General features: G+C 53.3%; 8 protein-coding genes across 8 annotated transcripts; 2 read left to right on the plus strand and 6 right to left on the minus strand.

Annotated features, from left to right (window-relative positions):
• Positions 1 to 13: 13 nt before the first annotated feature.
• Positions 14 to 2,287, minus strand: SMAC4_00733 (uncharacterized protein). The gene is made up of 2 exons (XM_066089481.1): positions 1,804 to 2,287; positions 14 to 1,732 (listed from the first exon to the last, which is right to left on the minus strand). Exons 1-2 carry the CDS (start codon positions 1,925 to 1,927, stop codon positions 348 to 350), a joined length of 1,509 nt encoding a protein of 502 aa, XP_065947727.1. The 5' UTR covers positions 1,928 to 2,287; the 3' UTR covers positions 14 to 347.
• Positions 2,288 to 2,568: 281 nt separating this feature from the next.
• Positions 2,569 to 3,643, plus strand: SMAC4_00732 (uncharacterized protein). The gene is made up of 6 exons (XM_003349796.2): positions 2,569 to 2,659; positions 2,722 to 2,762; positions 2,820 to 2,835; positions 2,907 to 3,087; positions 3,192 to 3,257; positions 3,339 to 3,643. Exons 1-6 carry the CDS (start codon positions 2,621 to 2,623, stop codon positions 3,503 to 3,505), a joined length of 510 nt encoding a protein of 169 aa, XP_003349844.1. The 5' UTR covers positions 2,569 to 2,620; the 3' UTR covers positions 3,506 to 3,643.
• A 240-nt stretch (positions 3,644 to 3,883) lies between these two features.
• SMAC4_00731 (uncharacterized protein) lies at positions 3,884 to 6,312 on the minus strand. The gene is made up of 3 exons (XM_003349795.2): positions 5,892 to 6,312; positions 4,460 to 5,828; positions 3,884 to 4,339 (listed from the first exon to the last, which is right to left on the minus strand). Exons 1-3 carry the CDS (start codon positions 6,192 to 6,194, stop codon positions 3,903 to 3,905), a joined length of 2,109 nt encoding a protein of 702 aa, XP_003349843.2. The 5' UTR covers positions 6,195 to 6,312; the 3' UTR covers positions 3,884 to 3,902.
• Positions 6,313 to 7,489: 1,177 nt separating this feature from the next.
• Positions 7,490 to 9,001, minus strand: SMAC4_00730 (uncharacterized protein). Its single transcript, XM_003349794.2, has 2 exons — positions 8,621 to 9,001; positions 7,490 to 8,530 (listed from the first exon to the last, which is right to left on the minus strand). The coding sequence occupies exons 1-2, from the start codon at positions 8,820 to 8,822 to the stop codon at positions 8,070 to 8,072; spliced, it is 663 nt and encodes a 220-aa protein (XP_003349842.1). The 5' UTR covers positions 8,823 to 9,001; the 3' UTR covers positions 7,490 to 8,069.
• Positions 9,002 to 11,658: 2,657 nt separating this feature from the next.
• SMAC4_00729 (uncharacterized protein) lies at positions 11,659 to 14,043 on the minus strand. Its single transcript, XM_066089480.1, has 4 exons — positions 13,580 to 14,043; positions 13,370 to 13,497; positions 12,275 to 13,306; positions 11,659 to 12,198 (listed from the first exon to the last, which is right to left on the minus strand). The coding sequence occupies exons 1-4, from the start codon at positions 13,717 to 13,719 to the stop codon at positions 11,939 to 11,941; spliced, it is 1,560 nt and encodes a 519-aa protein (XP_065947728.1). The 5' UTR covers positions 13,720 to 14,043; the 3' UTR covers positions 11,659 to 11,938.
• A 1,515-nt stretch (positions 14,044 to 15,558) lies between these two features.
• On the minus strand, positions 15,559 to 15,944 carry SMAC4_14088 (uncharacterized protein; the record flags this gene model as incomplete). Its single annotated transcript, XM_066091767.1, has 2 exons — positions 15,559 to 15,793; positions 15,856 to 15,944. The coding sequence occupies 2 exons, from the start codon at positions 15,942 to 15,944 to the stop codon at positions 15,559 to 15,561; spliced, it is 324 nt and encodes a 107-aa protein (XP_065947729.1).
• A 2,089-nt stretch (positions 15,945 to 18,033) lies between these two features.
• SMAC4_00728 (uncharacterized protein) lies at positions 18,034 to 20,111 on the plus strand. The gene is made up of 3 exons (XM_003349792.2): positions 18,034 to 18,462; positions 18,588 to 18,737; positions 18,804 to 20,111. Exons 1-3 carry the CDS (start codon positions 18,434 to 18,436, stop codon positions 19,828 to 19,830), a joined length of 1,206 nt encoding a protein of 401 aa, XP_003349840.1. The 5' UTR covers positions 18,034 to 18,433; the 3' UTR covers positions 19,831 to 20,111.
• A 104-nt stretch (positions 20,112 to 20,215) lies between these two features.
• SMAC4_00727 (uncharacterized protein) lies at positions 20,216 to 21,931 on the minus strand. Its single transcript, XM_003349791.2, has 2 exons — positions 21,009 to 21,931; positions 20,216 to 20,900 (listed from the first exon to the last, which is right to left on the minus strand). The coding sequence occupies exons 1-2, from the start codon at positions 21,761 to 21,763 to the stop codon at positions 20,624 to 20,626; spliced, it is 1,032 nt and encodes a 343-aa protein (XP_003349839.1). The 5' UTR covers positions 21,764 to 21,931; the 3' UTR covers positions 20,216 to 20,623.
• Between the last annotated feature and the right edge of the window lie 101 nt (positions 21,932 to 22,032).

Below are 22,032 nucleotides of genomic sequence, written 5' to 3' on the forward strand. Positions count from 1 at the left end.
AAAGTTGGTGACTGGGTAGCTTTCAATGATCTTGTATTGTTTTACTCTCTAATATGCCCTGTATCATGCCATTATCATGTACCTCACAACTCGGGAGCCCCTTTTAACCATAACTCCTGTCCAAATCTCAAAGCTGGTGGTAATTGTATGAAACCAAACCGCCCCTGTGCATCCAAGCCCAGAACTCCCTTTTTCAATGCACATAAGGTATTGAGCCAACCTGACCGTGGTCACCGAGGACTGATTCTCTCCGATGCCAACTCTTCCCTCGCCATCTGCCCACAATGTTTTCCATCCCCAAGTGCTTGCTCTCGCAGTAAGACCCCTCGGTCCCTTTTTTCTTTAGACTACTCCCCCTTCTTCCGACTCTTCAAATAATCTCTCAACTGCTCATGCTTACTAGCAAAGAACAGCTGCCGCTTATCATTCTTCCATACCAGCACGCCAATCTCCTCGGCGTATCTCGACAGCGCCGCATACTCCTCCGTGCTCTCAAAGTCCTTGAACAGGAATCCCGCCGTCGTCTGCATCCGCTCATTCTCCAGCTGCCAAAGTCGGATCTGGTCCACCACCGTCGGCGGCAACACCGTCTTGCCCGTCACAGTGGCTTCCCTAACCATCTGCTGATGGGCATGGGCGTGCAGGTAGGAAATGATCTGGTCGGCTGTGATGCCGAAGCCGATAGCCTGGCGGATCGAGTCACGCGTAAGGCGGCCCGAGACCATGTTGGGGAAACGCATGTTAAGCTGGCAGAAGAGAGCCAGGACGGCAATTTGGAGGGGCGAGGTGGTGTAAGCGTAGATGCGGTAATTGGTCTCGATGATGATGCCCTTTGATGTGCCGGTTTTATCGGCGGGGGTGGCGCCGGCCGGACCGCCGCTGGTGCTGGTCGTCGTGCCTGGTTCGCCGGAAGGGTTAGCTGTCGCGGCGGTGAAGGCCGAGGAGACGGTGCGCAGGGCCGAGGCGGTGCTGGTTAGGGTTGTGGCGAGGCGGGTAGGGAAGAACTGCCGCGTGTCGCGCGGGAAGTAGATCAGCCCGAAGTCGACGAGCGAGGGAAGCATATTCCGCCGGGTTTCGGTTAGGGCTGAGGTGTCGTAGGCGGTGCCGAGCTCGAGCGAGGATAGCATGAAGAGGAAAGAGAGCATGTCGATGCTGTCCATGCCCGAGTCGGCCGCGTGGTCAGCTGCTTCGAGCCAGAGGAGAAGCAAAGTCCATACTTGGGCGTTGGACTCCTGAAGGAGGAATGTGAAACCAGCTTGCGTAATGCCAATGCCTGTTCGGGTGTCGGGACGGCGTTCGACGAGGCGACCGGCCAGGAGCAGTTCCTTAACGCTGGCCTTGGGACCGCTCACCCCTTCGGAACTGCTTTGGACTCCGAGACTGTTGACGACATAGTGGAGGATGTCGTCCCACTTCTTGCGGGCGTACTTGTCGAGGTAGCCGATATCGATGGTGGGATCGACGGGCAGAGAACTGGGAACACCAAAGCTACCATCTTCGCCGCCACCTTCGAAGGCCAGTTGTAGGCCCTTCTTGAAGCTTGTTGTGATTTGGATTTCTTGGGTCCGGTCCTTACCCGGCGGTGAGACCTGTAGGACGTGGAGGGATCGTAGAGCGGCTATGGTGCGATCGCGGTGTATCTTCCCACCGGACTCTGGAGGGAACCATATGTCGAGGGATGTTAGAGGGAACGGGTCCGGCATGTAGAGTAGGCCTCGGACAATAACCTTGGCTATCGAGGGAACAAAGGGAGTTAGCTAGAGATCAGGAATTCCATGTCTAAGGAGCACACCAATTGCGTACCATGGTGAGACAGCATTCGGCGGAAGATAGCCAGAGCTGTTGCGGGTGACTGGTATAGCCTCCTAAAAGCTGTCCCAGGCAGCTTCTCCAGGTACTCCAGGAGCTGTTGTCCGCCGAGTGACATGGTGGGCAGACGTGGCGGGCACAGCGGGCCGCTTGTATGATTTCGTTCTCGCTATCTGACTGGCACGGTGATGGAACGAGTCTATGATGCGGTGCGTATAGTGTTTTGAATGTGGTCGAGTCCGGATAGCTCGTCGAGGGGATCACGATGTAATGCTACTAGTCGACTTGTGTTGTTGAGAAGTCGGCACTGAAGAATACGTCTGGTTGGATTTGATCTTGGGACCGAGGTGTAAGTTGTACCGATGATACGTTTATTCGATGCGTGGTTAAGTCGGGCAATAATTGGTACTGCTGGTTGCGTATGCGGAAGAGTTCAAGTTTGTTGCAAAGACCTTGAAGGCTGCATTTCCGATTCACGGTTGGATGATCACTGCGCTGTACGCGTCGAGCATTGCCTGCCCCGTGGTACCCTTGCAGCCCGCTAAAGGTGGTCGCTACCTATAAGTGGGGAAAACCCTCGTGGCAGGCACTACCGGTCCCTATCACGACGTCACTGTTCCCCCTGTTACCGTCCACCGGATCGGCCGGTCGGCCCCCCAAAGCCCCTGTAAACTCGGTTGCTGGTTTCCGGCATTCAGTGGTGCTCCGTCCGATGTCTTAACACTGCATCTGAATTACCCAACTCCTGCATCCTGCACGGCATCTTCTCCAACATCGGGCATCTCCAAATCGAGCTCAACAGCAACAGAAAATGGCACCCAAACTTCCACCATTGAGATTCGTGAGATCGGTTAGTCCAAGGCTTCACTTTTCCAGCTGCATTGACTCGTTTGCTTACAATCACTTCTATAGGTCATGAAGTCATTCATGGCCGAGTCCGGCCTCGAGCCCAGGTAAGTGATACACCACCATCTTTTGCTCAAAGTGAGAGACTGACCACATGTTGACAGACTACTTGGGCCTCAAGTAAGTGGGAAATACCCTGAAAGGCATCATGGGTCTTATGAACAGGCAACTCACATCATCAAACTCTCCAGTTCCGAGTCACCGGTGCCACCCAGGGCAAGGTCAATTTTGAGCTCGACATCACCAAGGACCACACCAACCGTCTGAAGATCATCCACGGCGGAACCATTGCCAGCATGGTTGATCTTGGTGGATCTCTGGCTGTTGCGTCTAAGGGACTCTATGCCACCGGTGTGTCGACGGATCTCAACGGTATGTTTGCTTCTGTCAACGAGACTTCTTCCCTAGCAAAAGAAGAGGGTCCCACGTGTTGCTTCACGAGAACGCACGATGCTAACCAGTCGATGAAAATCCAGTTTCCTACATTAGTGGTGGTGGGAAAGTCGGTGAGAAGATCCTCGGAACCGCTGTGTGTGATAAGAGTAAGTCTTCCATGTTCTTCCCCTGCACTAATAACCCTTCCCCTTCGACAAGACTAACATTCATTGCTAACAACCGGACAGTCGGCAAGACCCTCGCCTACACCACCGTCACCTTCCGCAACCAGAAGGGCGAGCTTTGTGCCCGTGGCAGCCATACCAAGTTTGTCACCCACGCCTGGAACGCACAAGGTGGCTCCGAGCTTTTTACAGTTCCGGAGGGAGGCGCCGTTGCCGATGAGGTGGATTGAAGACGGACATAGAACAAAAGTCAAGACCATGGGTGCGTATACGACATGTAAATAGAGTTGCTAACCCCTAGCGAGCGAGCGATCAGCGATCAGCGATCAGCGATTTTTGTCTCTCTGCCCTTTCAATACCCCTTTGAGCTCCTAGAGAGAGATACCCTTGGAGTACTTGCTTCTATTTTTCGTATCTTTGGATCCAATCTGTGTCTGATGTTGGACGAAACCCAAGTTGGATGATGGGATACAATAAAACCTGCTGACTTGATACCTCACAAAATGAAAAAGAACAACGTACAAGAAACACCGAGAAGTCGGCTATCCCAAAGACGCCAGGAGTCATACAAAGTCCATACCATTTCAACCACTCGAGTCTCGACCAAGTCACAACGCCTCACGCTCACTAGCACCCACCACTCTTGCAGCAAGAACCATTAGCCGCACCACCAGCACCATTCCCCGCCCCACTAACACCCTCACCATCCACCTCCTTCGGCACCTCAAAAGCCAACTTGCTCAACTTATCCGCCGCATCATAGACACCCTGGCCTTTAGCCAGCAGCTGGCTGGGGGTGCTCGCATAACTGGGCGGCACATTCAGGACCGGGTTGCGGGCAAAGAAGTTGCGCGGCCGCAAAAGCAAGGTCATGGGCTCGGCCGGCATCACGGGGAAATCCTCGGGGGCCGGGAAGTGGGTGACGCCGAAGGTGTGCCACAGGACGACGTTGGTGTTGTCGATGGACTCGGTGCCGTCGCCAATCCACTCGGGTAAACCCCGCGAGGGCTCGCCGGAGGTTTGCGGGACGTGTCGGCCGGCGGGCCAGAGTTGGTCGTCGCGGTCTGTTGCATGGGGGGCAGATGTCAGTTGGTGGGTTCTTATCGAGAGGAGGGCTGGGAACCTAAGGGGGAATAAGGGGGGAGTAAGGGGAGGAGGGGAATAGGGGTAAAAGAAAGACTTACACTTGGTAACATGAACCGAATGTCTAGCAAAAGCAGCACGCTTCCAGACCAGGGAACCCTCCTTCGGCAACAGAGGCGGCACCTCGCGGCTGACGAGCTTGTAGCTGACCGGCTTTTTGCTGTACGGGTTCAGCTTATTGGGGTTGCAGATCTCCCAGGTGCGCGAAGTCTGGGCGATGTAATCGGTCTTAGCCTCGCCCGTGGTCGCCAGCTTGGTGCGCTTGTTGTAGAAAGCGTTACCATAAAAGTTCTCCTTGCTGCCGACGGGGGCTTCTCCGGGCACAGCATCCGTTACGTACACGGTGTTGTTGGGACCGTCGACGTTGGCGTCGATGCGCAGGGAGAACAAGTGCTGGTGGTTGTGCGCGTTGACGCCCGTGTACACCTGGGTGCCCCAGCCGTGCGTGTCCTCGTCGGGATCCATGGCGTACGTGTTGAGGATGCCCGTCAGCTTGATCTCGGGCTGGATGGTGCCGTCCTGGTGGAAGGTCCAGGCCACGACGTACTCGTAGTTGGCGGCCGTGAAGATCTGCTGGACGATGAGCTTGCGGCCGCGCGTGACGATGACCGAGTCGTCGCGGAAATCGGTGTGCTTAAACAGGATGCCAGCGTCCTCCTCGTGGATGCAGATGGCGTTCTTGATCTTGCGGACGCCGCCCACGCGCGTGGGGAACTCGGCGTCGAGGTAGTGGATCGAGCCCTTGCAGTCACAGCCGAGCGAGAGGCTGTTGGTCATGTAGCCGGCGCCGTACTCGCCCTGGTCCAGGGCGTGCTTCCGCTGATGAGGGTGCTCGGGGTTTCCGTAGGGCACCACCATCTCAGCGAGAGAGAGGCGGTAGAAGATGGGCCTGACATTGCCCTGGTCGTTGAAGGTGATGTCGTTGAGCACGATACCCTCGCGGTAGTTGAATCCGATGTGGAACTTCCAGTTCTGCCACTCGATCTCCCTGCCGCTGAGCTTGAAGGAGACACCTTCGGGCTGGGTGATGTTGATGGGCTTCAAGTTGTCCCGGAAACCGCCCCTCGCCTCAATGGCAGCCGGGTGGTAGTCGAACGCGGGAGCTTTGCTGAGTGGGCGGCGGATCTTGGGAATATCAATGGCAATGATCTCCTGCTTGTCGGCATTGTAGATGGGGCAGAAGTCGAGAGGATACTGGTACTGGCAGTTGTCGAGCTCGGGGCGGTAGTACATGAGCGCTTGCTGCAATCGTACATTGCTGCCGAAACGCTCGTCGTAGCCGATCGTCCAAGGGTCGCAATACACCTTGTTCATGTCCTCCTCGGGGATGCCGCTGATCTTGCACTGCTCGATGACTTTGGGGTCCTTGCGAACGATGTGTTCGACAAGTTGGAGTTCTTCCATGGTGATCTAATACCTGGATGTTAGCCATCTTCGGTATGAAAAGTTGGAAGTTACCTGAAGGACACTTACAATAGGTTGCTGGCCTTCAGCCCACTCCCACGAGAGGATCTCGCTCTTGGCCGGATCTACTAGACCATCGTACACCTTGCCACCAGGAGCAATGACAACGACATCCGCAAGACGCTTTGGTCGGGGAGCGTTGACGGGATCCTCGAGCCATGCTGTCATCTCAGCCTTGCGAGGCTCTTGAAGGGAAACGACGTTAAAGTAGACATCGCCGTGGGCCTTCTTGACTGTGAGGATGGTGTTTTCGATCTCCTCCCGCGAGAGAGGATCGAAGGGGTGTGGGAGGGTGGTGTCGATGGAGCCCATCTCGGTGGATATCGCTCAGAACTGTGACTGTAAAGAAAAGGTAAGGGTTGTTGAAGGAACTGGATATTGAGTGCTGAGAAGCAATGAAGATCTCAGCTGGTATATATGAGTGTTGGTGATGAACGGGAATAGGATCCCGTCATCTTGTATATGTCCCTGGGGATGGCAGATATACTTGTATCCTTTGCTTTTGTCGATTTGCCCCTCATCTTTATCAGCTCGTCCCAGACTGTCTGGGTAGCACACATCTCGAAGTCGATAAGTCCATAGCATCTTGTCATTTGTCAATTGCTTCCCATGGCCATCACGATAAGGTGCGACTAGGAGGTAGGTGGGTGTGAACTTCGGGGTTCTGGGTACAGAGTCACTAACGCAATCAGCAGGATCTAACCAGCTATGCTGTTAGTAATAATAGTAACTTATCGATCCAGCGGATGAAGGTCGTTGGTATAAGTCCACGATAAGCCCTATCAGCAAAGAGGGGCACCCGTTGCATGAAAGTCAATGGATTGACAAAGAATCCTACCTCGAAAGCCGCTCTCTGCCAATCACGATGTCGCCGATGACAGACGTTAATTGTTGGAGGTTAGGACACCACCAACCAGAGGAGTGTTCTCCGAGATCCCGAGTGGGCCAAGACAGCCGGCGCTGTTAGTGCACCACCTGCGGAGACTCCCCTGAGCCCCCGCATTTTGGTTGCACCTGCACTTCCACAAGCCATCAACAATTTCGAAGTGACACGCCTTGGACACTCCGACCCATTGTCTCAATATGGACTTCTTTGCCAGTCATGGATACTGAGTCCGTAGAAGAAGAGGACTCAGATTGTCCTACAGGCACGTATACTCATGCCACATCACTCCAGCGCCTCCCAGTGACCTTTGTTCAGCCATCAAGGGGAAACAACAGATTGTCGAGCGTTCCACTTCCTTGCCCAACTCATTCATCAACTTCGAGGGCTAGGATTCACACAGCTGATGGAAAGTCCACCTTCACTAAAAGAATTGTTTCATTAGATTCGTCTAGATACTATCGCCAAGATAATCTTATCAGTGGACAACTTCTCCAACCAACGGTCCGACGACGGCGACGATGCTGCAACCGATGTCGAAAGGTTCCCCAATTCGGAATTTAACTGCAAGGAACGCCCAAACCCATCCTAATCCGGAATAGTAATTCATCAAAATGTCCATTTCGGGGAACTTCCTCGGGCCACCCGTTCCCCACGCCACTTTCCGACTTAAACTATTCCATCCTCGTGGAAGACGGATACCCTCATGCAAGGCTTGCAACGGACGCACCTCCACGACTATCTGGGTCCATCCCAGGGGATTTGGAGATGCCTGCATGGCGATATCATTGAGAAGATCCGATAAGCAGACGTAAAGAAATATTATAATCTCAAAATTGATCGAGCTCCACGGGTCCCGACCCTCGAATGCCGACGATGCCCGGGTTGCTCTTTGGAGGCCTTCTTTGGATACCATATGACAACGGCCACCTCTTTGACGTTTCCTGTTCACGGCCGAGTTCGGACAACAGGACGGCGAGAGAGATTATACTATGGAGTACGCGGTTAATGGTTGTTGATCACCAGAAGAGGCACCTTCTTTTCAACATGACCTGAGTATTCTATGTATACCATATGCAGAGTCTGATGTGAGATTTCCCATTCAAGATGTTCCATGACTGACTGTGCTCTGTACCAGCGTCAAAGTCTCAAACCCCCTTTACCTCGTTAGTATCAAGACGACACCCAAGAACAAACAACCAAATCTCGATCCCACGATGACGACTTCATCTCAACCTTGTTCAACAGCCTGTATCGAAATTGATTTCTTTGCCTGTCCCCTCCGTAGAGGTACCGCGACCCTCTCACCTCCGTTGACGACGTTTGCCGACTCGACCGCACTTGTTCAATTTTTCCCCTCCCCCCTGTGCCGCTCCTTCTTGCACTCCCGTCGATACTTCAACAACAAAATCAACACAGCTCTCATACGTCTGTCTCGCCCCCTCTCCGAACCAGAACCATTGCAGAACACAAACTCCCGGGGCCCCACACTCTTTCAACACCTCCCCATCCGTTGGCAGCGTGACGCTGAAAGCAGTGTTATTCGCCGGCAACCTCGCGAGTCTTTCATCCGCGTATGAATCGAACACCAGCAACGGCTGTCCAACGACCGAGTTTGTCTGAGTGTTGACAACAGACACGTTACAAGGCCCCTCGTGCGGGATCGGGATGGAGGCTTTGAAAGGGATCGTTTGACCCGGCGTGAAGCGTTGGAGGAGGGAGGCGTTGTCGGCAAAGAGAGCGCCGCGGCAGAGGAAGGGGTTGCCTTTAAGGTCAGATATGGTGTCAGTACTGCTTGGAACATGATGAAGGGAAAAGGGTAAGTGCCCAGAACTGAGAGATGGCTGTGGCTTACAAGAGGAGGACGACGAAAAGGGAACAGATTCGATTGGCATGGTGCTATCAGCCAGGACGGCGTTGACGGCTTGTTGGCCGCAGGCTTGAGCCATCGCTGGGCCGGGGAGACGGGCGGGCGGGGAAGTGATCTCTCCGTGGGCTGATGCTGCTGGGGTGAAGAGGCTTACTGCCAGCAGGACGAGGGCAGATGGTTGAATCATTCTTGGCGTGACTTGGCGTCACTTTTGCCGTGGATCTACTGCTTTGCGGTCTACGTTGACAATGATGGATCAAAGAGTGTGCCCGAATTCAAGGAGTGACCGGCACTGGAGGAATGTAGGCAAGGCAGGATGGAAACGAGCGTGATGGAAGCGATCAAAGACGAGTGAGGGATCTGCGTGGAATCCTGAGTAGGACCACAATGGGCCTTGAACATTTATAGGTATCTTACTTTCTCTACACTCTTAATGTTTGAATTCCTGCTCTTCTCCTCTTTTCTCCCCTGCTCTTCTCCTCTTTTCTCCCCTGCTCTTCTCCTCTTTTCTCCCCTGCTCTTCTCCTCTTTTCTCCCCTGCTCTTTCACTCCAACATAAGATGGCTTGCAGCAGGATGCTCCCCCTTCAATCACACAGCGTACCTCTCGTGAGAGCACCTTCAAGCGAACGATGTGCTTTGACTGTCAATGCCGCCTACAAGTAGACTCTATGAGACGTGCCATAACCCGAGCACCTGGCGCTTGTTGACATTTCCGTGCGCCTTCCGTGGACCTGACACACGTGGTGTTTGGGGATGCCCAGTCGGCCCCTGAAACCGGCCAGGCGGCCCGGATTTCAGCCCTACCAATATCTGGCAGAATACCACCATGACCAATAATCTACAAGTTCATTTTCTTTTATATCACAATCCCATTGAGACACTCATTTATGGCCTTTCCGGTGTTAGGCCAAGGGATGTTTTCTTTCATAGTTGTTCTCGATGTTCCCTTTGTTTCCGAAAAGCGCCTTCCGAAACACAAAACCAAGCTGGCAAAGAATAAGAAAAGTCAGACCAAGGGTTCTTCTCGCAACTCCTGGCCTTCCCCATTCCGTGATACACCGCTACAAGTACCATAGCTTGCGGCACTTCCTCTTTCACTGCATGCTCCAGGTGAGTTCGGACGGACCCAAACCTAGGCCCACAAACCTGAGTGTTGCCACTCCTTCTCCCGAACATGCCTGCCCTCGCACCAAGCAACAGCCTCGCTGGACCCGAACCTGAACCGGACAACCAGACAAGATCGGATGACAGACCGAACCCGCCCACTGCCGCCTTGCTGCCTGCCACTGCCCCGAGCCGGCCCCGAACTCCAGGGTAACAGGCTACCAGGCCACCAGGAACCAGACCCGGACTGGGCTGGACCTTATAATCCCATCCCAAACCGCTCCTTTCCAGTGGTCCGTTGGTGTAATGGGTAGCACAAACCGTTATTTCTCCTGCGACTCTTTTCTATAGCGGGGCGGACAGGTCCCGGTTCAACTCAGGGGCGGGCCACGACTTTTTTTTGGCTTTTCTTTTTGGGACTTTTGGCACTTTTTGCGCTCACAACACCTCATGCAATTATTCTTTTGCTGTTTGTTTCTTACCTGTGAAAAGGGTCAGTATAAGGACATGCAGTCACTGTTGTTGCTTTATTTCCTGTCAACTCCATTGATGGGAGATGCTTGGGAGATGGCTGCAGCGCTGCAGGACGTCCATTTTGAACTTGAACTGACCTGCGCTCACAAGGGACACTCTCGTGAAACAGTATTTTCATTGAGTCATCAAGCTCGACGATATGACTGATCCCTTGGGACACTTCGTGCGTTGTGCATTCAAAGGACATGTTGGTCTAGCGTCTATACGACTTGAATATCATGCATCTCTGTGTCTTTCCACACACGTTGTACTACGTCTGCTACTGGATGGCCTCCAGCGAGGTTATCGCAAAACGTTTCATTCTGTCTTGTTTTGACTAAAGCTCACCTACCCCGGACTTACATGTATCATTGAAGTGAGTAATCGCAGTTCCACGGCATCGGTCGCTCACTTTCAATATGCACATGCTGTACAATGCCAATGGAAGGTTTGTAGTACATTATGCGTCTTCGGTTACTAAGAGCCGTAAACTTCAACGGCGGGGATTTGGAGTTGTACATTGCAATGTTTGGTGCTTATGTCCTTCATGTTACAGAAGGTGTCAATACCTAACAACCTCTAGGTAGATTACTGTCCCTGTGTTTTATACGTCAATCACGAAGCTGTGCAACAGAATCTGCCACATACAGGGTAAATTGCTGATGTCCAACGGCCCTGTTCCCTTATTGATAAAAATTATCTTTCGATCATACAGCTATCGCGAAGTTTCTCAAAGAATTCGCAACTCAGGACAACTGAACCCTCCCTGCGTGATAAAAAAAGGAAAAAAAAGGAAAAAAGATGTGACGGCTGAAGCAAAGATACCGTACATGATATACAGCCCAACTGAATAATGTAACCTCACTCACCTGTTGTGCATCCTTCACATGCTATCTCTACCTCGAGATACGAGTAACGCAAAGAACAGTCAGCACTTTGATAGCTCCCCTCATGCCACCCTTTTGGCTTTTTTGGGTCCCGAATCTTCCTTGTATCACCTACATAGGTAGGTATCACAACTTCAGCTGTACCACAGTAGGTACCTACCTACTCATGTCGCAATACCCTCCCGTGCCGCGTAGTGCATCCAAAGTTCCATCACATCCGAGAATCTTCTCCATGTCATCCCACGGTCGTCGATAGTCTCTCGACATGTTCATTGGTCAACACCACTCGTGAAACCCCTGTTGCGGTGAGATCGATAAAGTGTCATGCAGCAGAAGGATCTCGCTTATACTTGGCAAAAAGCACCTCCGAACTCCGAGCTTCCCGTGCCGTTGCTGTGCAGAAAACTGCGAATCATGGTGGGAGTTATTATTTCACGGAGTGCCACTACAGCAGAGTACCTTGGGGGAAAAAAGGATCGAGAAAGTTTCCGCTTCGGGCTGGGGCAAAGGGAGAGAAGTGAAAATAGTAGGCATGTGTAGCACAAGATGCTTGAACTGTTAGCATCAGTATTAAAATGGCATATTCTTAATATAAAACAGCAACTTCATCATGCTTGGGTATTCATCTCATAATCGTCATCATCCATCCATCCATCCCTATCCTTCCAGAAATTATGTATCTCCTCCAGTTCTGGTTCGGATATCGGTAAGGTACCTCTAGCCCTGTGCAACGGAATCTAACATGAGCAAACATGCACCAAGCCGAGTCAATTCCTTCCTGTGAAGCAGCCAGCACCTTAAGGCTTCCACCGGAAACCAGGGTGCTTATAATCCAGATCCTGGATCTCCTGCTGCGACATGCCCGCCAGTTCCTCCTCGGCGTTGCGCAGGTCGCGCTTGGCGTTATCTCTCTTCATCCAGATGAGCAGGCAAAGGGCGATCAACAAAGTACCGCCGGACGCGGCGAGGTTGATGCCGTTGCCGATGTGGTAGTTGGGGGCGTCGGAGGGGAGGAAGGACCAGGTGGCGATGAGGCCGCCGATGTTGCCCAGCATGACTAGTGACATAGGCGAGTTAGCTTTTATTGCCTGCATGTGAGAAAAATGGAAGGGAAGGGGATATGGTGGGCGTACCATTGTAGGCGATAGCGCTACTCCTTGCAGTGTCCGAGACGACGTTGGCGCTGACTTGGGAGTTGGTCAAGGGACCGCCGGCAAAGATGGAAGTGCTGACGAGGAAAGCGGCGCCGTATCGGATCTTGGCATCTTCGGTGGCCAGGAACATGATGTAGCCGACCATGACAAGCGGGCAGCAGGCAATGATGACGATCTGGCGGCGGTCGAGCAAGCGGCTGATAAGAGGCATGAGAACGGTGAAGAAGGCGCCGACGATGTAGGGCGGGACGGTCAACAGCTGCTTCTGGATGATGCTCTTGGTCGGGTGGATGGTGGCGACGACGGTAGGGGCGAAGAAGGCGAGACCCTGGACGGTGATGTTGTTGAGGAGGAAGGCAAAGCCGGTAAAGAAGACGACGGGGTTGAAGATGCCGGCCTTGAGCTTCTTGGCGTCCATCTTGTCGATGATCTCGGTCTGGCCGATACGCTCCGACTTTACGCGGGCAATTGCAAGGTCCTTCTCCTCCTGGGTGAGCCATTTGGCGGTTGCGGGGTGGTCGGTGAGGGTAAGGAAGCTAATGAGGGACAGGCCAACAGTGATGATGCCCTCAATGCCGAAGATCATTCTCCATCCATGAAGACTGCCGAAGTGGTCGAGCTTGAGAATGCCAGACGCCAAGAGGCCACCGAAAGCGCCGGCTAGAGGAGCCATGACGATGTACAGCGATAGACGTAGAGTGAGCTCGGACCGACGGTACCAGCGGGAAAGATAGTAGGCAATTCCGGGCATCATGCCGGCCTCGAAAACTCCAAGAAGGAAACGAACACCGCAAGCCTGGGAGAAGTTGTGGACGAAGGCCATACAGACGGACATGATTCCGAAACCAAGCGAGGTTATCGGGAGGAACCATCCTGGGCCCATCCATTTACAACAGATGTTTGCTGGAATTTCGAAGAGGATGTAGCCGACATAGAAGATCGATAGCAGGGCATTGTAGTCGTATCCATGTAGGTCGAGATCTTTCTCTAATGTGTCTAGCCGCGCGTTTCCTAGTATCCAATATCGTAAGCCAGGTGCTCTTCATCATTCTGGGGGGTTTTCTGGCTGCTCACCGATATTGGCTCTGTCAATGAAGCAGAATAGGTAAAGAATCGCAACTGTTGGTACGATAAAGAGATCGATTTTTCGTCGGAGCTTTCTCTCGGCGATGGGGTCGATTTCAACGAGGGAATTGCCGTGACTGTCGAATGAATGTTAGCCCATCAATCTCCCTACTGGAGAATGAAGATCAGATATTGACCACATCAGAGGAAGCGACTTACATGTCAGTTGCGGCCTGGCCCCGTTCGGCACTGAGGTGCGCCCCCGGAGCATTTTCGAAATGACCTTCCTTGGTGTCTGACTCGGACAAAGACTGCCTCCTCTTTTCCGAGGTCACTGTTTCCGGCACTCCGGCGGCCATTGTGGTGGCTGATGTGATATCGACGAGGAGAAGCCGGTTCTGTTGTTGGGAATGAAAAACCGACAACCTGATGGATGGAAAATGAGACACTCAACGGCGACCTTATGTGAGTGAGGTCGGTGGTAGACGAGTGGTAGGTTGCAGAAGGAGGAAGGTGGTGAGGAAGGGTGAGAGGTGATGATGAACAATAAAGAAAAATGTAAGGGCGGCTGAGGCTGGGAAGGGCCGACGTAATGTACCTGTCGGTCAGATGCACGTAGGAGCTGCCGGCATGGATAACAAGAAGGATTTATCTGTTGCGGTCAGAAAAAGGAATCCTTCGTCGATAAGTGCCAAGCTGACCAGGTTAAGCTTGAAGTGTGCCTACAAGAAGCCAAGCAGCAGGGTCCTCAAGCCTATCATCATTCACGGTGACACGACAGGGCATCGTAGTGGTGGTGTACATTCTCATCGAGAGTACCAACCGAATGGGTAGCTCTGCATCCAGTCAACGCCCCCCCTCGCATGGTCGGAAGGAATCGAGGTGTGCTGGACTTGAAGCAGATGGGCTCTGCCCCCTCTCGTTCTCCTCTGTTCACCAATTGCCAGGTCCCGGATTCCAGGTCGTAGCTCGGTGTAAGCGTGAGATTGACCAAACAAAGCGCAACGTTCTTCTTCTTGGCTTACACCCATGGTTCTCGTTTCCCGTCCCCCGCATGGCAATTGAAGCCAAGGCGAGTTGGAGATCTTGGAGGAGGGTGTCTCGAGTGAATGCCGTTAATGACATGCAACGAGAAGCTCCATCGAAGACAAGCATGGCCAATAGAAGCCGCCGTTATTATGACTTTGGTCAGGGTTCTCCAGAGATTGGAAATGTTTGAGTGTCATGATACGGGGCCGTGGAGTGAATTCCACTACCCCATGGGGAGGGCCAGTGTCAAATCCACAGCGTTCTCCAGTGGCCCACCCACCGATCGAACCCCGGAGCATGTCCACAAACCAGTCAATCTGCTGCTGGTGACGTCCAGGCATCCTCCGCATTTCTCCAACAGTTGGGCGCAAAGAAGATCTCTCCAAAACGTTAATAGCCCCGGGCAAAGAAACAAGCTAACGACCGGCTTGCGGGAGTGTTATTCCATTCCGGTTAGCGCCATGGAAATGAATGGTGGTGGAAGTGATGAAGTTGGGGAGAGTGTCACTCTCCATTTTGGTGCTTCCCCAGAAACCTTGGCGTCGCTTGGCTTGGCTCCCCCGCATCCTCCTCATCAACGGACCGGGGCTCGGCATGGACGCCGGGTGGATTTCCTAGGTATCCATGTTTCCTCGTTTTCATCACCATAAAACAAAAGTAAAGATGGAGTTTAACTCCACTGCCAACGATCTAACGCGCTGGTGAATCCACTGTCGAAAGCCTTTTAGGTTGTCCGGAGCGCTTCCTCAGTGCTTGGCTCGGTAAGTGCAGTGCTCTCTCTGCTGGAGCCTCACGGGGATGACTGTTTGTGATTGCTTTGTAAGAGCAGAACCTGGATGATAAAACAGGAGTGCTTGCCCAAGCATGCTGAGTCTTGATGGTGCGCTATGGACGAGAAAGGAAAGCTCATGTGACTGCTTCGAGTTGTGTCCATCGCTGGAAGGCAAAACTCGTGGTGTCTAGGCCTTCCCAAACTCGCACACCAGTCTAGAATCTTACCAGCCCAGTAGAGTATACCAATCGATAGGTTGGGATAGTTTCATGGAGCAAGGAGAAAAGGGGCGAGATCGAAGAAAACAATCGTTAGAACACTTCTGTTCGTATCATTAGAGGTTCCCTTGGCCCGGTATCGCAACTGACACAGGCCTCTTGAGTTGACACTTAAACACTCATGGGGGTTGAACAACAATCTCGATGGCACACCTTCTTTCCGCTTGGGGAAGGAAATGCGTCTTCGCATACCTCACTTGAGGTTCTCTGTTCGTGATGGCGTACTGCCCCTTTTCCGGGTTGGTTGGCATCGCAAACACCATTACGTACGCTCTGTATTTTCTTGAGGCTGGAAGCAATTGCCGTCCGTGGATCCCGTTGCGCTTGGAAAGTAACCTAGGCAAACCCAGAAATCTGGACTGGTCCCCAGTTCCATGTCACATCCAACTTGGCTCACACTAAAGATCTTAGCTGACATGGCCGCTATACCCGTCATGGGAAATCCGAGCAAGAAGCAGCCAATGGTGACATTGCCGGAATGTGGGAGGGATAAATATTTAAGCATAACTTTGCCCCTTTTCTCGTGGTCCTGACTAGTCGTGACTGACAGGACAATCCGCTGAGCTGGCCAACCTCAACGATTTTGAAGTCGTGGAGAAAGAGGTTTCTTGGTTGATGCTCATGTCGAGTCTCGGTCGTATCGGGAGCGTCCAAGCAGGAAGCCAAGATCTCGGCGAGCAACTTGCGTTCAAAGTCTAATCGTTCGCTCGGGAATCCCTTTGTTGGTGGTGACTTCAAGTTCGAAAAGGGGCAAGAACTCGATTGCTGCCTGACAACAGCCATGTCGTGATGAGAGTTCCCCTTGGCTTCTGATTGCTGTGTTTCGGCGTGCGAAGCTCAGAGATACCGAAAATAGAGGCCGATCGGGTGACAATATCCGTCCATGCCGGTTGTTTTCCAAAGACATTCAACCCCCTTTCCCACGACGTCAACCGAGTTGTCCTATGTGTCAAGTTGTACCATCATTGAATGCATCGTAAAGATGATCGTCGTGTCTTTACATGCAGGAAACCCAAAGAGGACATGACGGCTTTTGGATGCTGGCTGCTCTTATACGTGTAGGCGACGGATGACGAGGAACTGTGTTTGGGAACCGGGTGTAGATCGCGGTACTTGGATTGACAGAGGCAAAACCACGGCCATATATTTGCCCGCCTCCTTCCTCTGACCGGCCTGTAAACTTGAAAGGTTCGGTGTTACACAGCATCAGTAGACATGCCCGTTACACAGCTTGAGCAATGCCGAAACGGCACTCACAGCATGGAAAACATGGCGGCGGTGCAGGCGGTCTGCTCTATGCCGTGCCGTGAAGTCCAAGAAGGCCATTGTTCGATGGTGGGCTCTTCTTAGTATCGAAACTTGAGTAACTGTTTCTCGTGTCGAAGCTCCTTGCAGATCTCAGGGTCCATGTATCGTTGAGCCGGCATTAGCAGACCATGTTCCAAACAATGTCATCCTCGTTGACTGGAAGCGGACACCTGCCGCAGAGCCGCATCCTTCGCGGCTCATGTGCATGTGCTGTAACCTGGCCACATGGTGCTCGTGTTGAGGCTATATGATGTTCTGGGATGGCAGTACGGTGTGACGCCGGGTTTTCGAGTTCGGCTGACAGATGGGTAGGAGCCAGGGAGCCATAATGCCGTCCTTTGATCGTTGGGCCGTTTTCGTAAAAGTATCGGCCGGACATTGGATTGGCCTTCATGAGACCAGTTCATGAACCGAGAAAGAAGAACAAATCACTGAAAATATGTAGGGGCATGTTGAGTCTCATGTCGTGCCCTGACAGGAGGTTAGAGACTTGGCGGTGGTTGTATGTACTTGGTTGCAGCTCAGGAACCACAGGATGCTTTCATGACCGGCAAGGCTTGCAAGGACAGGCCAAACAAGACAACGAGCCCTCAGAGCAACCATGAAAAGCCTCTTTCCGAGAATAAAGCTATAAGTGGACGTCGAGATCCCATAGTGGCCACCCCCGCGGTTCAAGTGGTGGTGGCTATGGTGTCTCTGTGTCTCTGATATTGTTGGTGAGACACTGCGGTGGCGACAACCAATGTTGGAGAAGGAGGTCAATACAGAGAAACAACTACTTGTTGATAAACAGCCTTGAGATCAAGAGAACTGAGGTCAAAGTTAGATGACATTGATACTGTGGAAGAGAGGCTGCGAGAGAGAGGTTCGAGACAGGAAAGTTGAAATGCCCGCTCCCCCTGTCTGCTGTCCGCTGTCAACTCTTGCAAATCCGGGGTTAGGGTGTAGTGTGGGGTAACGGTGGGGCTTCCCGCTGTCTTATCGCCCCTTACCGTGAGGCTGGCGGGGGGGGAAGAGGGGAACCCTTCGGGGACTCTTTGGCGGTGCTACCCCTGGAGCTTCGCTGTTTGTCTGTTGTCTTCAGATCCTGTCTTGAAACTCTCGATCGATTGGGCACCAAAAGGTCATTTTCCGCTTTAACGACTCCGATCCAGCAAACGGCAGCCAGGTGTTACCCCAGGCTTTGGCTCAGCAGACTCAGCAGGGCGGACCCCGTGCCTCACCGTGCGTGCCGCCCTGTGGTCTCCTTGCCTTTTAAGAAGCCGAGAAGGGTAGCCTTGCGTCAACGGGGTCGGGTTTCCACATCTGCTGATGGAGACTTTGCGTTGGCTTATTCACAGCCTATTACCTCATTCATCATACGAACATCTGAAGCAGCTACCTCTAAACAACAACAACAACAACAACAAAGACCTGCTTCTCCGGGTCACCTCGTCTTTTCTTCCTCATTATCCAAATAGAGCAACTTGGTCACCCCGACCTCGAATTCAACGTTTTCTCTCGGCCCTCGTTTCCTCCTCTTTGTTTGTTTCGTCAAGACATCAAAAGCCTTTGACCGCATATCGAGCCTAACCTTCTCGACCACACTAACGATCCTCGCCCGAGACTCGACTCAACAACCTACGGTCTGGTACCTCTACGACTTCACGTTTCCCGGTACCACCGGGAACAAAGGCTGCTGTCAACATGTTCGACATCTTGCCCAACCTCCTCTCGTGCGTCAAATCCTTCAAACACAGCTTTGCGCTGGGCAGCGGGCTTGTGTTCCTCGCCATGCGCTGTCCCGCCATCTCAACCGTTAATATGTCCATCAACTAACACAAGGTGTATCGGGAAACAGCTCTATCGCCTCCTTCCTCTTCCCCGTCTATGCCAGTTACAAAGCTCTCAAGAGCTCCGATCCGGCCCAGTTGACACCATGGCTGATGTACTGGGTCGTCATCTCTTTCATTGTCCTCGTTGAGTCGTGGATTGGTTGGTTCCTCGTCTGGTAAGTCACTGCAAAGCAAGTCCCTTCTAGTCTCCCTGTTTTACTAACACAACTGTCTTGCGCCAGGATCCCCTTCTACGCCTTCGCCCGCTTCGTCTTCCTCCTCTATCTCGTCCTTCCCCAAACCCAGGGCGCCCGCATCATCTACCAAACCTACGTCGACCCCTGGCTAGAGGCGAACGAGGGCCAGATCGAGGACTTCATCGCCTCGGCGCACGAGCGTCTCAAGGCCGCCGGCCTCGCCTACCTCAAGCAAGCCATCGAATACGTCAAGACCCAAGTCCTCGGCATGCCTCCTTCGCCGCCCGAGGCCGCCTCAGCCTCCTATGGTGCCAGCAGCTCCCAGACTTCTGCGCAGTCCTACACCCAATCGCTCCTCGCCCGGTTTAACCTGCCGGCTGCTCGCCCGGGTGGTGCTAACAACGCCGCGGGCGGCGCCCTCGGCACTGACTTTTACAGCTTCCTGTCTTCGGCCGTCAGCGCCGCCAGCAACGCTTACTCCAGCAAGGGATCCGGATCCGGCGGAAACCAGTACGACCGCGACGTAACCCCCACCCCAGGCACCGGAGCCGGAGCCGGAGGTGCCTCGAGCCTTATCCCCGATAGCATCCGTGGCGTGGGCGCCCGCATGTCCTTCATCGAAGCCCAGCGCGAGCGTCTTAACACTGTCCTCAACGCGCTGGACCGCGAGGCTTCGCAACTGAACAACCAGCAGCAGACCGGTGGTGGTGGTGTCAGGGGTGTGCCGGGCTTGAGCTTCGACGGCGCCGATGTTGGACTCACTTCGGGCATTGGTGGTGGCAACCCTTGGCAAAGCTCCAACTCCCGCAGCGGCGGCGGCGGTAGGGACTCGCGCTCTATGAGCGAGCACAGCAGTGTGAGTGGGGGCGGGCTTAGCCGCAACCGGTCCGAGGCGGACTTTGAGAAGCTCGAAGCCGAGAGCGGAGAGGAGGAGATTATGGATGAGAATGGCAGGAGGGTGAGGCATAGGCCGGCGCCGAATACTCAGGGAAGCAACGGTTGGTTTGGTTGGGGCAGCGGCGGTGGTGGTGGAGATGGTACCGCTGCTAAGAGCACTGGGGTTGAGAAGTAGTAGACGACAACGACGATGGACATCAGTTTATGCTGCCATTTTGCGCTATAGTCAAACTCGGGGGAAAATACGTATAAAAATCTGCTGGGTTGGGGATGCCGTCACATATGGTGATCCTAGGATAGAGTCAGCCTGGACTGGACTAAAACCTCAAGTTAAGTCTTGACTGGAGAAAGTTTCGGTGGGGATGGAGTTGAGCCATTGGGTTCGCTACACTATATGAGCAATCATGGGTAGGCGAGACTCGCCCGCGGCATATAAAATTTGAGAAACGCCATTTAGGCCATCTACCAACTTTGCTTCAACTGATTCCACTTAATTATGTCCGTCTTCAGTAAGTCACATATATTTTTTGCCAGAACAGCAGAGTTGAGTATGTGGGACTCTTGCCCAAAGATGGGATTCTATGAAATCATTAACTCCCTAAACGTATTGTACAGCGTGCTATTTTCCTTCCATGTCCACCATGCTTTTTTTCCAGCATGTTTATCTTTTCCCCAAAACCAGCAATGCAAAGCCGTCAAGATATTCCTTCAAGTTCTTCTACTCTAACACACCGGCCGTGAAAACACTCAGACGTCAACATCTCAAAATAAGGCGGTGTCTCTGTGGATGAATGTCCAATGTGGCCTCCCCAAAAACTGAGCGTTCAACCATCTGCCTCTCTCTCTACGCACTCTCTCTTCCATGTCTCCCTGTCTCATTAAGAGAGTAAGAGACCAAACTAACGTTAGGTTTGGCAATCCCTCCTTTCCTCTCAGTGCATGTTTCCCATCAGACATCCGCCACCAACTCAAGCCGTCTTCTTAACAACTTGGTAAGGATACCAAGGATCCGCGTCCTTGCGGCACCACACCTGCCTGCGCTTCTTGTTGACGATGTGCTCCACCCAGATCTCGTGCGCGTACTTCTTCTTGAACTCGCGGATGAAGCGCGGGTCCCACAGCTCGGACGCGATGCCCAAGTCCTTGCAGCATCGCAGCAGGGCGTTGGACTTGCAGCCCTCGCCGGCCGTGGGTATTGTCTCCTCCGAAAAGTATTGGCATTCTCCGCGGGCTTGGGCGACGAAGCTTTTAGGAGTAGGCCTGTTAGCATGCATGACGCCTCCATGAAATATAGGACAAAAGAAAAGAAAAGGAGGTTAACAAAAAGGGAAACTGGGGGTGAAAACTACTCACCGACCACCAACAATCAAAGCATACTCCCTCGTCACCACCTTCTCGCCCACCACCAGCTCTCCCCTGGGCGCCAGTCCCCATCCTCCGGGTCCAAAAGCCTGGTTGAGAATGCGCCGGTACTTGATCTCGGGCAGGTAGATGATTCCATCAGGCTTAACCTCCACGTCCAGAGGGTCAAGCGGCTGCATCAGAATCTTGGCCACCTCCGGGCTGAACGCCTCCGTCGACAAGCCGTGGTAGGACGAAGACCAGTCGATCGTCTGCGGGGCCGCACCGTTGCCCTTGCCATTGCCACCACCGCCCGTCAAAGCGGCAGTGAAGGCGCCCTTGTTTTTGCTGCCGGCGCCGTTGCTGTTGGTGGGAGTGGGTATTTGCGCCGCAAGCTCGGGGTCGACGTCCTCGATGGTGGCGCCGGGGACTTGAGCCGCTTGTGGATCGAGGACGACGGGGATGGGGGTCTCCTCGATGTCGATGGCGGAAGCCTGCTGCTGCTGCTGGTGTTGCGCAGGGGCGTAGGGCTTTGCGGAGGGAGCGTTGATCTTGGGGCCCGTGGACGAAGATGAGGAGGATGTCACGGGCTTCCTGGCGGTAGTGGTGGATGCGTTGCTGGACGAAGGCTTTGACGTGTATGCACTGAATGCCGATTTGGGACTGGAAGTGGTGATGGGTCGTGACTGGAAGGCTGTGAGAGTCTGGAGGGTGGAAGAGGGCGAGCGTAGAGGCCGGCAGGCGGCCTGGAGAGCTTGGGAGCGCATCTTGGATAAGTTGCGGTTGTTGTTCTTTGGCGCAAGTGTTGTGGGAAAAAGAGTGGCCGAGAAAGGTTGATTTGAGGTCGAAGTGCTGGACAAAAGGCAGTGGTTAGGTCCCTCAGCTTGCCTTGGACTTTTTTCTTGTTTGTTAGCGGTAGTTTGTTCCGGGGAAGGGAATGAACAAATGGGGGTTGTAAACAAACTGAAAGCGACTTGCAAAAAAGGTGGACTGGACGACGGCGGGGCGCAAAAGCAGGCACGACGTAAGGACGACC

The sequence above is a fragment of the Sordaria macrospora genome, chromosome 7, assembly GCF_033870435.1.
Source record: "Sordaria macrospora chromosome 7, complete sequence".
Taxonomy (NCBI): Eukaryota; Fungi; Ascomycota; class Sordariomycetes; order Sordariales; family Sordariaceae; genus Sordaria; species Sordaria macrospora.

What these genes read in the sequence shown, in the direction of transcription:
- SMAC4_00731 (XM_003349795.2), bottom strand. Translation starts at nt 6,194, where the DNA reads ATGGGCTCCATCGACACCACCCTCCCACACCCCTTCGATCCTCTCTCG. An exon ending in CTGAAGGCCAGCAACCTATT is followed by an intron (nt 5,829 to 5,891) that starts GTAAGTGTCCTT and finishes TCCAGGTATTAG; the next exon opens with ATCACCATGGAAGAACTCCA. An exon ending in TTCGGTTCATGTTACCAAGT is followed by an intron (nt 4,340 to 4,459) that starts GTAAGTCTTTCT and finishes CCCATGCAACAG; the next exon opens with ACCGCGACGACCAACTCTGG.
- SMAC4_00732 (XM_003349796.2), top strand. Translation starts at nt 2,621, where the DNA reads ATGGCACCCAAACTTCCACCATTGAGATTCGTGAGATCG. An exon ending in CATTGAGATTCGTGAGATCG is followed by an intron (nt 2,660 to 2,721) that starts GTTAGTCCAAGG and finishes TCACTTCTATAG; the next exon opens with GTCATGAAGTCATTCATGGC. An exon ending in TGTGTCGACGGATCTCAACG is followed by an intron (nt 3,088 to 3,191) that starts GTATGTTTGCTT and finishes ATGAAAATCCAG; the next exon opens with TTTCCTACATTAGTGGTGGT.
- SMAC4_00728 (XM_003349792.2), top strand. Translation starts at nt 18,434, where the DNA reads ATGTTCGACATCTTGCCCAACCTCCTCTC. An exon ending in ATCTTGCCCAACCTCCTCTC is followed by an intron (nt 18,463 to 18,587) that starts GTGCGTCAAATC and finishes ATCGGGAAACAG; the next exon opens with CTCTATCGCCTCCTTCCTCT. An exon ending in ATTGGTTGGTTCCTCGTCTG is followed by an intron (nt 18,738 to 18,803) that starts GTAAGTCACTGC and finishes GTCTTGCGCCAG; the next exon opens with GATCCCCTTCTACGCCTTCG.
- SMAC4_00733 (XM_066089481.1), bottom strand. Translation starts at nt 1,927, where the DNA reads ATGTCACTCGGCGGACAACAGCTCCTGGAGTACCTGGAGAAGCTGCCT. An exon ending in CCGAATGCTGTCTCACCATG is followed by an intron (nt 1,733 to 1,803) that starts GTACGCAATTGG and finishes TTCCCTCGATAG; the next exon opens with CCAAGGTTATTGTCCGAGGC.
- SMAC4_00727 (XM_003349791.2), bottom strand. Translation starts at nt 21,763, where the DNA reads ATGCGCTCCCAAGCTCTCCAGGCCGCCTGCCGGCCTCTACGCTCGCCC. An exon ending in GCTTTGATTGTTGGTGGTCG is followed by an intron (nt 20,901 to 21,008) that starts GTGAGTAGTTTT and finishes TACTCCTAAAAG; the next exon opens with CTTCGTCGCCCAAGCCCGCG.
- SMAC4_00729 (XM_066089480.1), bottom strand. Translation starts at nt 13,719, where the DNA reads ATGGCCGCCGGAGTGCCGGAAACAGTGACCTCGGAAAAGAGGAGGCAG. An exon ending in CATTGACAGAGCCAATATCG is followed by an intron (nt 13,307 to 13,369) that starts GTGAGCAGCCAG and finishes ATTGGATACTAG; the next exon opens with GAAACGCGCGGCTAGACACA. An exon ending in TAGCGCTATCGCCTACAATG is followed by an intron (nt 12,199 to 12,274) that starts GTACGCCCACCA and finishes CTATGTCACTAG; the next exon opens with TCATGCTGGGCAACATCGGC.
- SMAC4_00730 (XM_003349794.2), bottom strand. Translation starts at nt 8,822, where the DNA reads ATGATTCAACCATCTGCCCTCGTCCTGCTGGCAGTAAGCCTCTTCACC. An exon ending in CTTTTCGTCGTCCTCCTCTT is followed by an intron (nt 8,531 to 8,620) that starts GTAAGCCACAGC and finishes CTGACCTTAAAG; the next exon opens with GCAACCCCTTCCTCTGCCGC.